Raw genomic sequence first — 13710 nt, 5'->3', positions numbered from 1 at the left:
CTCACTCTCCTGGGCTGAACTGAAACGTGCCGTATCAGCTGCTGTTATTTGGTCTCCTTATGTTCTGGTCAAATCAACGAGGAGAAATTGTTCATCAGCTACAGCATAAAGCTTGTCCCGTTATGCCTGTTTCAGTCCCCAAACCATGAGCTATCAAAACTTGTAAGGAGAACCAAAGAAACAAAAACATAAGAGAGAATTCAGTATTATGGATGATCTGCAGCAGTGGTTCTCAAACTCTCCAGTTTCTGAGTCAAAAATAAAAACGCGCAAGAGACTTTTGACTTTGATTCTTCATAGAAGTATTGTCCTTGAGTTAGTTAAAAAGAAGTTCAATAGCTGCAGAATTATCATCGACAGTTAAAATACTTGCCAATATGTTGATTTTATTTGTTTAAGCTTGGTTTTGTATCGTTTACAATATTTATAAAATGCCTGTGCTTTCTTATTGTTGCTTTTTTGGTATATAGGTTATATTTTCAAGAATATCTGAAGATGGTACACCTATCTATCTGTGGTCCCAAGTGGGATCCCGACCTAAACCTGGGGACTAAGGGAGACTGTGCAAAGAAAAAAAACTATAAATGTGGTCATAATTTTGCTAAATATTGTCTTATTTTAATGTTGATATTTCTCAAATGTTCACTCCAATAAAAGATTAATTTATCTCATAGAACTACAACTTTAAGAGTTGTAACATAATAGTTATTACACTAAAGTAATTAAATATTCAGTGTCCAGAAATCTCACTTTTAGAACCAATAGACTGAACCTGTAGGAGGCTGGAGGGAATAAATGAATAAATAAGAATTGGACCTCCGGAAGTTTCAGGTTGCGCCAACGCCCTCTGGCTGCTCACCAGAGAGTTGCAGCCTGTCGGCTCCCGGAGCGTTTCATCGCTGAAGCTCGCCTTTCATGTCACAGTGGCGCTGCTTGTATGTGCGGGGACGCAGCCAATCTCTTCCTCATGACGCCACCGAGGCTGGGCTCAGATGTCTAAGATTTAACGGACCCACCCTGGATGAACACTTGGAGGGAGAGACAAGGTGGTGCTGAGAGGACAAAATCACGACCTGGATCGCAACACCTGCCAGGCAGCATCTGATTTCACTTCAGCGACGCTCGCAGCAGAAAAAGAAGAAGTGGGGCAGCATCCGAGCATCTCGCCGACAACGTCCTCTTTTTGCGGAATGTTTTTCTTCTTCTTCTTCTTCTTCTTCTTCTTCAATTTTTGGTCTTAGAAATTAATTGCAGCTATCCCTGGGAAGCGGATTAAGTGAAATCTACCTCTGTTGCGACTTTACATTTGAACAGAAAGCAGTTATGGCTCGTTTGATGTCTCACTCCGCGCTGGGAAGCAGGTTAAAGGAAGAGCATCGATGCGTTTAACGGGACCCCGCTCCCCTTTGTTACATCTTCTGAAACATTTATTCCCACCGCCGTCCTCCTGACACAAACATCCAGCTCCAGAAGGCAACACATGAAGAGCGCTTTACATGCAAGTCCACCTGTCAGGACGTGAAGATTTTGGACTACTACAAATTAAACATGACTCTTAAATATGATGGGATTCCTAGCGCTTATTGTGAGTAAAATGGTAATAGAAGATAGTTATATTGCTGCTTTCTCATAGCATACTACTGTTGGACCATAAAAGCCTGATCTGTTTGTAGGGAGACAAAAAAATAGCCCATAAATAACCATGATATTGTTTCGTAAATTCAGAGTGTTGATCCTCATGGTGTTTTTAGTTGCGTGCACTCTGCACATCATGATAGACTTGCTGCCGAAGCTGGAGAAAAGAGCTGCCGGAGCGGACGGCGAGGAGGGCGGCTGCCAGTGCGCGCAGCACCCGGCCAGGGACTCTCAAGGCTGGGGGAAGCAGCGCGCCAGGTCGGCCGCCGAGGCGGGCTGGCCTAACAAGCACACGTTGAGGATCTTGCAGGATTTCAGCAACGAGCCCAGCTCAAACCTCACGTCCCACTCGCTGGAAAAGAGCGCGGCGGGCGTGGACAGAGCCGGAGACTCCCGCGGGCGGACGGGACCGTCGGCAAAGGAGCACAAGCCGCTCATCGGTGACGGGAGCGTGGGTCGCACCGCCTCTGCCCAGGCTCTCTCTCGGTTGTCGGCTTTGTTTGAGCATCCCTTATACAAGGTTGACCTTCCTCCACTTACGGATGATGATACTTTGTTTAACGTCAACAATGATATCAGGTTTTATCCGAGAGCCACAGGAAACCAGGGATGGTAAGTTGAATTTTCAGGAAAACAGTGATCAGTTCTTTATATGTCTAACTGTTAATGTTAGGAAGATGATGGTAATAGAGAAAATACTTAACTAATGTTAATGTTTTTAAAGTATCTATCTATCTATCTATCTATCTATCTATCTATCTATCTATCTATCTATCTATCTATCTATCTATCTATCTATCTATCTATCTATCTATCTATCTATCTATCTATCTATCTATCTATCTATCTATCTATCTATCTATCTATCTATCTATCTATCTATCTATCCACATTTCTGCTGAATGAAAAACTTTCAGTTTCTGCACAGTCTTAGAATGTTCCTCTACACATTCCCTTACATCATTAAACCTATGTGGTGACAAACTCCTGTTAAACATTGTCCTCCCCTCTCATTCTTGCTTCATTGTCCCCCAGGCATAACGAGGAGGGGAACGAGGACGAAGACGAGTTTTCTCCAACTGCTGAGGCGACAGCAGAATCCTACCCCAACTGGCTGCGTTTCCACATCGGGATCAACCGATACGAGCTGTACCCCAGGCACAGCCCCGTGCTGGACGCCCTGCTGAAGGACCTGGTCACTCAGCGGATCACCAGCGTTGGTGAGTCACTCAGACAGAGCCATGTCATAGGGAATGGTGAGGCACAGCCAAGTTAGGCCAAGGCGGTGAATGTACATAGATTTCTTTTTATATATATATACTTCGACATATTTGCTGGAGTATTGTGGAATTTGCTTAATTTTCCATCTCTGGATTGTCTGGAAAAGGAAACAAAAAGAGTGTGAGAAAATTTCATTTTCTTGCTGAACTCCCCTGATTCTATAGCTTCTTTCTGCCATTCAACTCTAACCAGTTTCCCTCTCCCTGCTGAAGACAACCACTCCCACATCATAATGCTGCCACCATCTCTTTACTGTTGATGTGCATTCAGTTTTAGCTGTCCATCCATCCATCCATCCATTCATCCATCCATCCATCCATCCATTTATTTTGGGTTGTTCCATACTTAAAGCCTGACTGCTGTAGAAATATCTGAGATAAATATGTTTTTACTTTTGCATTTATTAGTCTAAAATGTCCAAAACAATTAATTAACATGCAATGTGTGTTGACATGCAAAGTGCTGGATCTCGGTGTTTGGTAGTCCATAAGTAGTAGTGGATAACAGATCAAATTAAAGCGATGTGGTGAAAATATGACATAATATGAGAGAGGAACATATTGGGAGAAGGTTTAACCCTGAGCAACTCCATCAGGTTATTTCAAGCTGGTTATCTTGCTTTTCAGTGTCCTTCTATATTATGGTAATAAAAATGCTAATCGTAGCTTTTTTTTTTCCACCTGTGGTTTCTTACAATGTCTGCATAATATAATTATAACAGAATGACAAGAATGAGGCAATGATTTTCCTCTGTCTTTTGTTATAATTTTGTCTTTATTTATTCATAAACTATTCTCCCTCTCTCCCAACCCCAAATTAATACATTCCATTATTTCGAAAGGGCAATATAAGTCTTGTTTTTATTCATTCAGAACCCAGAAAAATGTACCTTTGATAAGATTACTGCAAAGATTTTTAGAAGTAATTCTCTAATTTCATACCTTTATGGTGATGAGTCCTTGCCCTCGATTAACCTACAAACAAAAAGTCAAAACCCTTACATATTTTAATTTTTTGTTGTATTTGCAATTTAAATAGATATATAAAGACTACATAGAAGTTATAAATATTTATAACATGCATTAAGTATATTTTTCATCTACAAATTTGAGCCAAATTCATACTGAAATGAGCTGCAGCTGTTTTCTTTCTTCTTTTTCTACTATAATCCAGCACTCTTTTGGATTATTATCTAGCAATTGTATTATTTTCATTTATATCCAAGCCTTTTTAAGCTATCTGCCTGGCCGTCGTCCCTCCATCTCTTTTGTCTGCTATAAAACCCCGTGTAATCTGTGTGTCTTCAGAAGCATGTTCAGCAGTGACCCACATTGTTGAAAACAGCCTTTATACTCATATCTGCTTGGCTGAAATTACAAAAACATATACGAGCTACATGGCATTAGAAAGCCTCCCTCGTCAGCATTTTCTTCCAAATCGTGCTTGTTTCTTTTTTCTCCTTTGTGTCTGTCTTTGCTGGGAAGCGTTTGTGGCCTTTTGTTCGGGATTCAGCTTAACTCATAAATCACAATCATGGAAGCACAAAGAGGCACAGGTGAAGGTACGATGGATTTATCATCACGGCGCGGAGAGTGGGGTGCAGTTTTGAATGCTTCTGGGGGCTGGGAGGCCTGTAGAACATAAATGTGCAGGTAAATGTTATTGTAAATTCATGTCAGTGGAGATAACATCCAAAAAGAAACAATCACTTAAGCTATGCTCGGGCTTTTTGCATGGGGGATTTCATTTAATATTCAAATTATGGCAACAATTGGAAGCTCGGCTTATAAGACTGAGGTCATAGCTTTCAATTTCTCCAACGCTGCACGATCCAGCACTTCATGATTACATCAGGAGACTATCCACCCGACCTTGATTGAGTAAATTTATTACATGTAGAGATGCATCAGACTTTTGCAGCTGATTTCCAATCTCAATTTTCTGTAAAGCTTTGACCTGCTGATACCAAGGCAATTCTAATTTCTCTCTAAGAGCTATAATACCGGACAATATAAGAACATCAGTAGAAATATTTTATTGCCCTCCTGTCAGAGGAGGTCAGGAATTATTTATATTAGGCAGAGAAGTGCTTTCACACAGAGCTGTACCTGTAAAACAGGGTTTTACTATATTCTTTTCTTTTTTCAAAGACTAAATTATTAATATGTTGATATTTAATAGCCGCTTCAGCATCTGATATTTGCAGGTAACATGGTGAGAGTGGCTAACGTAAAAACAGCAGTTTCAGTTTTCGATTTCAGATTTTCCAAATTCTGTCAACATTTCCAAAAACAGCAATGACGCATACAGAGGTCAAGAGCTAAAAAAAAAAAAGAAAAAGATGAAACGCAGCAACTTTGATGTACTACATTCCCTCTTCCTGTCAGCTGCTGAATGCCTTGCTCTTTTGAGCTCTTTTGCAACCTGAATAAATGACAGACGTGTCTCATCATGTAATATAAAATATAACAAACAACTTTCTTTTAAATAGCTTCATCTGGTTGTTTTAGATAAAAATACCTCTCAACAAAGTTTTATTGGTCTTTTATGTATGTATGTATTTGCCACAAAAGTGACAGTTTTTGTTATGTATGATTTTCTAGATATTTACTTCAAGTCCAAACATTATTTTAACTGTGATTGCTAACTAGGATAAAAGCAACAAAAGGGGCTTGAAGTCAAGAGCTCTCAATATCGCACTAGATGAGCCATACATGTGCACACTACATACAAATAAAAATAAAAACTATTTATGCTATTATTTTAAGTCTAAGCTTTGGCCATAAACATAGGTATAATATTCATGCTTAAATGGGGACTTTGAACATGGAACAACATGAAAATCCATTCTGTTGCTTCATGGTCTGTCTTAATTTTCAATGCTTCACTGATTCTAAAAATAGCTCAAATTGAGATGAGCTCCTCTGAACTGCGTCTACTTCAAAGAGCACCACAAGTTTGACCTGCTGGTGAGTTAAATGTGCACTTAGTGATCGGATTTTTTAAATTTAGCCTGGGCAGTCACTAGTCAGGGCTGATCAGGCTGGAAAACAGCAGATTTTGGTCATCAGGGTGCATCTTAATTCAATGTGCAGAATTATGTCCTGTGTTATATGGCTTTAATCCCAGAATGTTTTCTTCAGAAGTAAAAAGGTGGAGCACCTGAGGTTATGTACTGCTGGGTGAAACAGTGTATATAAAATAAATAAAATTATCCAGAAGCCTTTAAAACTGAGTCACAGCAAGAGGAAAAAAGCTTGCCGGCGCTGAGTAGGATGGATTGAGACAGACAGAGCATAACAGAGAGGATGTGAATACAAGGATGACATATGCAAACAAAAAAAAGGAGAAGCAAGGAGAAAATAGAGAAACAAAATGTTAGAGCTCTCGAGACGACAGCACTAAGAGAGTCAGTAAACACAGAATACAACTGTATGCTCGTCCAACAATCTGGCCCACTACAGGGAGCTTACACTGATATTGGGGCTGGGCAGCGGCACAGTGTTTTGTAATTTGCTCAAGTTAATATGCTGTAATAAATGAGCAAATCCCCTCAAAAAGCAGGTCCATTGTGACAGGAAGACAAGGCGTTTTGGACTAGCTTAGCCTGGCAGTCCTTTTGTTTGAGTCAGAGGGAGGCAGGAAGCTCGCCGTCAGAATCCATCACCCCGTGGGAGACAACGCGGATATGACTGATAGTCAGAGACATAAGCTTCCAGCGTACAGGAGGTCAGCGTGTCTGAGTGACAAAGGAAGTGGCTAATGTGCACAAGACGTCACGAGTGATGTGAGCAATCAATGGAGGCTTGCAGAGAAATGTCAAGCTATTGATTCTAAAAGGAGAAGGAAACTTCTCTGATTAATTCAGATCATTCTTTATTTGCAAGTTGTCACGTTTGTTTTACATCGCACACAGCTTCAAAAACCCTAATTGTTTCTATTTCGTTACACAGTGTCTGCTAAATTGTTTAACAGACACGCAGATCTGTTGTGAATTCACACAAAGCTTCACTTTTAGCAAACACAGAGTCATTTGTGCAGATGTGATGCCGTCTCACGTTAGAGTGTGTGCTTGCCTTTGTTTACACTTTCAACGGTGTGACTTATAGTCTAACATCTCACTTGTTTTCCTCCCAGCCATGAAATCCGGAGGCACCCAGCTGAAGTTGATCATGACTTTCCAGAACTATGGACAAGCGCTGTTCAAGCCCATGAAGTAAGTAGAACCGGAATGGCTAAAATGATTTAATAGGTACGCTACAGTCACGTGGATTTTTATAAACATTGGCCTTCCAAAGGTTTTCATACCCCTCACAACCTTTTTTTTTGTTGTTGTTTTGTCATACATTTTAAGAGTAAAAATGTGAAAAGTGTGGTATGCAGTTGTAGCCAGTCATGTTGATATCACAGCACAGCTGAGGTTAGATTAAACTAAAATTATGGTCTATCATGTAGAATCTCGTTAAAACACATTAAAATTCGTAACTGTAACATGACAAAATGTGAAAACACTCAAGAGATGGGATGAATCCTGCAATCGTAGGTGAGTTGAACAAGGTAATAAGTACTGAGTGCTGACACTGTCTCCGTTCACATAGACACCTCTCTCCTCTTTGTGAGTTTTTATTCTGATTGGGGAATCGCCTGTCTCCTTTTTAATTAACATCAACAGGCTTATGTGTTAATTAAAACGAGCATTGAGCCATCCCATAGTCGTCTTTGGGGAGGCCTGATACGCCGGCAGAGGCACTTTGCTCTTGAAAAAGAAATACCTTTTAACTCTCTGCTGTCTTGAGTTTTTCCCCATGAATTCCCATGTCGGCACGGATAAACAGAGTCCAGGCCAACTGTGCGGCGATCAGAAGTAATTGCTCACAAGCCCAGTTTGATTGCTATGAAATGCAAAAAGGTTTTCAGTATGAGAGCCCCTGTGGAGAACATTAGATATGGGGAGTAAGAAGGGAAAGGAAAGAGGTAAAGCAATGAAGACATCCATGAGAATACGTGTGTATGTGCGTGCTTGTGTATGCATCTCCCTGCTCCAAGAGTTATGAGTGAAGCTCTGAAAGGTTCAAAATAACCTAGCTTGACAACTTGATCTTGGGATTGGCTTTGATGTTCTTTATCAATTCAAGAAGAGAAGAAAAACATCATTGAACCAGCCAGAGCTGGCCCCAGGCATAAGCAAACTAAGCTACTGCTTTGAGCCCCCAATCCAAAAGCAGGTGTCCCCATAAGATTCTCAAAAAAGTCCCAGGAGTTGTTTTGTTGTTGGTTGCATTGAGGGTTTTAATGACTGGGAAAACTTTTTAAATCTGCTCCAGTGTTAGAAAACCACACAGTCTACAAAAGTCTTAATTTAAATAAATTAACAGTAATATGTAAATCAAGGTTTAAAGGTTGCCTATTGCTAATTGGTGTTGGCCCGGTAACTGTTTCAGGGTACACCAAGACCTTCAAACATTTAAAATTTCAAACCCACACAAGTTTTTCACTTTAGAGTCCTTAAGTCTATGCCAAAGTAGTTGTCAGAGTGAGCATAGAGTAATGTAATGCTTTCGCTCCTCCACCTGTTGCTACACTTTGCCTATCAGGTGGTTAAAAGAAAGCGACTACTTTTGCATGTTGTCTTAAATGTACAATATTCACACACTTAAACAGGGTGGCTCCGTGGTGGCTGGTTGTCTGAAACTGGGATCCCAAATCAAATTCTGCTGGGGGCTCCATTCAACATTGAGCCTGCCTTAAAAAAACTGCCAAAGTGACATTACATCAAAGTGGCCTGATGGAGTCAGACACAGTTTGTCAGTTTAGTACTATTTTGAGAACAAATGCATGAATGTAGAGAAGTTCTGGTAGGAAATGTTTTGCGTTTATTCTGAGCGGTGGTTCCTGAATACGCAGAACTCCTCAGAAATTTGGTGAAACGGTGGCCCCTGCATAGGGCTCCGACTGTGACAACTAACAGCACAACAGTCGATGCTGTACTGTAACATCCATAAATGTGAATCTTTTTGTCAACAACAACACCCGGCAGGCACCATCAGCGTAGTCACATCTGACAAGAACAAAGATCACCCTAGGTTTGTGCATGTCTGTGTGGGTGATTCACAGGCAATCGGACGATACATGTATGAGTTGAAGAGGAGCGTAACTTTGGTGGTAGGCAAGAAAACAAAAGAGAACTGCAGGGTTTGTTGAAGTCCTGGGGTGGTTCTCAGTGCAGAGGTTGGTATTAAACAGCATTATTAATGGCCATGTTCATTTTTGTCAAGCAGTTGAATCTCTTTGGTGCATTATGAAGATGCATTTGCAACGCTGAAATATGATCCGTTACAAAAAAAAGTCAACTTCAAGCAGAATTGTAATGTAGAGGTTAAATGACTGAGTACAATAAATGCTATCGTAAAGCTCAAATTACCATAGGACTGATTGAATGAAAAATTATGCATTTAAATTGGAAATGAAAAGCTCTGGTTTCTTACTTTAGACATGACCGAAGCTGTCTTTCTCAGATACTGCTGGAAACCGTTTTGACAGTAATTACATGTCAGTTTCTGAACCACGAGCTACAGATTCCTGCAGCTCTTTGTTTGGCCTGTCATATTTTATTCAGGCTTCTTGCTTTGACTGTCACAGTCATCTGTCTGCAGTGTGTACAGATATTATACAAAACTCCTCGGAGCAAAATTACTGCAATAAAGACCTTTCTGAAAAACAAATCCTTGAGAAAAAAAAAACAAACTTTTCCGTTGTTGTTAAAGAATACACTGAGCTTTTGTTGTTTCTGTCATACTGATCCAACCTTTACTTATTTTAGGAATTGTAGGGATAACAGAGGTTCAGAGCATCCTTGTAAAGCAGTGTTTGTGTTGACCCATCCTGCTGTACAGCATCAAGTGTTGCTTCAGAGAGGGTTTGATGTTTCAGGCCTTCTTTGAGGTGGATGCAAATCTCTACAAAGCCATAAGCCTGGAGTCTATACAAGATGACAGCTTGCCAGCCAACTCCACAAGATGTCTCCCCTGTGGAGCCTTCAGAAAGTATTTGAAGCTTTGTTTTATCTGGCTAGCTAACTTTTTGACTGAAAGTTTGAGCCCACTTTTGAAGAACAATCATTTAGATTATGAAGTACTGTACATCCTCACCAAAAACAGTCTCTTCATGTGAAACCATTTTTGCTACAAGGTGATGGTTTAATTGCTTCTGATGGATGAGACCCGAACACAGTTCATACCATGACGATGACAAAATGGGCACAGTCAACTACCAGAACATGAAGATGACGGTGTGTGGTGTTTGTGAGCATAAAGTTTATCTATCAAGAAAATTTGAGTTTTGCATTTTATATAGATCCTTTGTCAATATAAAAGCTCTCCTGATGTCTTTTGATTGCTTTAAGCAAATTCATAAATGCCTCTTCCTCTGCATATTTACCAATTATAATAAGCAAAGTCAGCAGTTCATGTTTTTGTTCAAAGTTTGAGCCAAATGAATGAAAGACAGTGTATCTGATTTTAGTTTCTCTTCTAAACAAGACATGTATAGGACTGGAATAGGGACAAACAACCTTTTTGTGAGAAACCTAAGAAGTTGTCTTTGGAATAAGGCTTTGGTAGTTATATTACTATGAGGCTGTTAAACTATAATGGTGTAATATGGACTGATATATGCAGAAAAGTTACATTTTAACCTACTTTAATTCTGTGTCCACTAGGCTTGCCACAGTGAACTTTTCAATCCCTAAGTGAAATGCTAGTTTGTTAGATCTCCAGCACTGCTACTCAGACAATATTTCACCTAATTTTCTTCTTCTCAAAGCTCAAAAAAACCTTATAAACCATCACATTTGTGCTGGATGCTTTACTACAAGACCAAACACAATAGATTAGGTGTCTTAACCAAACCAGAGAATATAAGATGGCTGTATCTTGAGATAATCAGAGGCTGTCAAAGACTGAAGAAGAAGTGGCATCTGAACAGAGAAGAAACAGATTTAGGAAGACATTTGAGAAGTAGTTAAACCCCAGAGGGCTGTAGCACTGCCAACCTGTCAGGGAACTGGGTCTTCCAGCTGGAGCCAGGTCACAGACCAAGCAGAGCCCCTCCCTATGCCAGATCTTTGTGTCTGTCTGGCTCAGGTTTCTTTTGCCTATCTGTCTCTGCCAAAATCCTGGTTTTAGTGTGCATCCAGGACCTTAATGTTCATGTTCACTCTAAATGGATTTGTCAGATGGCAGGTGGAGAGGTTGAGGGAGGTGGTGTGGACCTTTCGTATGGAAAGTACAGGCTTGTTTTCACTCCTCCTTTTTGAATATTTCTGTTGTTCAAAATAGCTTGTGTATTACAGGATTCCCTGAAAAGGATTTCTTTACTGATGCTGCCTTTCTGCCATCAGCTGTAAAATTAATGCATGTAGCAGACTTCATTGTGTACCCACATCTGACATGCAGCACAGGTATATAGGACACACACGGCAAACCCTTAATACCACAGGAAATCTAAATACAGCATCTACAGAAACCAAATCAGTTTTGACATGCTTGAGCTCTTTGTATTTGTGTCTACCCTGAAATCTAATAGCTGAGACAAAGAGGCAATTTTCTTTATCATCTTCAGACAGTTTGTGAACAGGCACGTTTATTGTAGCCCATTGTTATATGAGGCTGCCCCCTTGGTTCAGTTATAGCATCTTTCTCAAAGGTATTCATGGAATATTAAGTTATTAAATAAGGAGAAACGAGCCCTTCTTTGTCTGAAACAATGAAAGGTTAGTGACTTTATTATGAATTTTAATGCTTTGTTAGAAAAGCTTGGGATTCTTTATCCGCTGAGAGGACAATAAATATTGCTACGATGTAAAAACTTTGGTTACACAGATATGAAGGCCTTATAAAGTGGCTCAAATGACAAGCAAGCCTGGGCCAATTGAAAAATTGTGTTGCAGTTGAAAAAAGATACAACCTATCCTTAATTTGCTTAAATAGCTGTCTTCCTTAACATTGACCTTTTGTAGCTTTCTATCCCTATGGAGGGAGTGAATGACCTTCTGCTGGATAATTACCTTCCCCATGATTGCCCTCCTTAAAGCTTTTCTGTACATCCAAGTAACTTTTCAATGAATTGCGATGCACCTGCATTTTTGATGCATGTGAAGTGAAAAACTCTCCTGACATCTTACATTTCGAGTTGTTTTTCCTCTGCTGCTCCCATCTCTCAAATTCTTCTCAAGGGCCATCGCAGCTCCGCCGGCTATCATAAGTTAGACACGGTTTTAGGAGCTGCTGTCTGAACTCATTGTTAAATGTATGCACGATCACAGACGAGTCACATTACTATAGACAGCTGTTCGTGCAGCTGCTGTGCACACACATGTAGAAATACACACATACAAGCTGCAAAGAGACATTCTCTGTGAAGGTTACGGAGTTTGTGCACCCTCTGTCACCCACAACTGGTGCTGGGAAATGCACGAACCGCGAGCCAAGTTGCAGCTGTAGCCGCTCACTCAGAGCGCCCGCTCTCGGCATGAGGAGATGACTGCAAACCCACACTGTGGATATGACCACAAAGGAATACCAGCTTGCTTGCTCCAAACTGCACACACGATTTAATCATGATTATTTTTCCTGCGACAAGTCAAAAACCCTTGAAGATCTTAAAATCATTCTATATTAGCAACCTAATTCAAGACGGTTTTCACCCAGCTTGTTGTGCAAAAAGCTCTAGCTGAACTGACACATCCATTTTTCTCCTTATTTGCTACTTGCGTACAGCTCTGCTCTTGGATTTCTTGCAGCTCATTCAGCCTCTCGATCTAAAATGTGCTCGTCAGGGAAAGAGTCTTCGGCTTGTCTGCAGCCTCTGCTTTTGCTGCCTTGGCTGCCAGGGGGACGGAGCAGCACCTCAGGATGCCAGGCAATTTCTCTGACCTGGCTGTTCCAATCAATGGCAATCTGCAGAGAGCAGGTGTGGCTCATTCATGAGTGGGAAGAGATGAAGCAGGCAATAAATTTCAAGTGAAGGCTGTTTGTTTGGGTGTGCGCCTGTAGCATGTTAGTTTCACAGCTTTAGATGAGGAAACATTCACGTTCATATTTCTGTGTTTGGAAATAATTTTGTGACCAGTTCACTTTATTTTTGAGAAAAGGGATGTGTTGATTCGTAAATAATAATGCTAATGAAGGATACTGTTCAAAATTTCTTCAATTTGTGTCGCTAAAAGCCAATCTGACTCGCAGTTAAACGGAACCTTGCAGTGCCGTAAAACATTTCCTAATGAATCCAGTGGACAGTTTGATTGCGCTGTTATTTTACTTGTTTACGATTTGGCATTTAAGACAAGTCAAGTTTATTTGTATAGTTTATTTATTTGTACATCTCAGCAACAAGGCAGTTCAAAGTGCTTCACATGATTTAGGAGTAGAAATAGCTTTTGAAATATTAAAACTCATATCTTTAGGTAGTAAACATAACGAGGTAGGTAAACTGTTTATTTAGATGATTAAACTGAGGCTGATTTTAATACCCAGTGAGGTAGAGCTGGATAAGGTTGTACAGTGTTTCGAGCAAAACGTTACAGCACATATCCTGCGGCATATTGCCCATTTATTGCCTTATCTGTCATTTCGATCAGACTCTGTCATCTAATGGCTCTGTGGTTTGAACACATGGAAAACAAGGAATAATTAAAATAGATCATTGTTTCACAACCCTGGTCCTCAGGGCACACAATGTGTGTTCTAGGTGTTTTCCTTCTGCTATAAACCTGCCTTAAATAAATCCTTGATTAAC

At 40.3% G+C, this 13710-nt stretch overlaps 1 protein-coding gene across 1 annotated transcript in view; it reads left to right on the top strand.

Moving 5' to 3' along the window:
* The first annotated feature begins 892 nt into the window (after nt 1–892).
* Nucleotides 893–13710, top strand: part of LOC102233525 (extracellular serine/threonine protein kinase FAM20C) — a 42292-nt gene continuing 29474 nt past the window's right edge. Inside the window, exons 1-3 of the mRNA XM_014472412.2 lie at nt 893–2247; nt 2671–2855; nt 7054–7132. Of these exons, the coding sequence (XP_014327898.1) occupies nt 1703–2247; nt 2671–2855; nt 7054–7132 (809 nt within the window). The 5' untranslated portion in view covers nt 893–1702. The remainder of the gene's footprint in view (nt 2248–2670; nt 2856–7053; nt 7133–13710) is intronic.

The sequence above is a fragment of the Xiphophorus maculatus genome, chromosome 16 (assembly GCF_002775205.1).
Source record: "Xiphophorus maculatus strain JP 163 A chromosome 16, X_maculatus-5.0-male, whole genome shotgun sequence".
Classification (NCBI taxonomy): Eukaryota; Metazoa; Chordata; class Actinopteri; order Cyprinodontiformes; family Poeciliidae; genus Xiphophorus; species Xiphophorus maculatus.
This window is presented reverse-complemented; position numbering and strand designations above follow the sequence as displayed.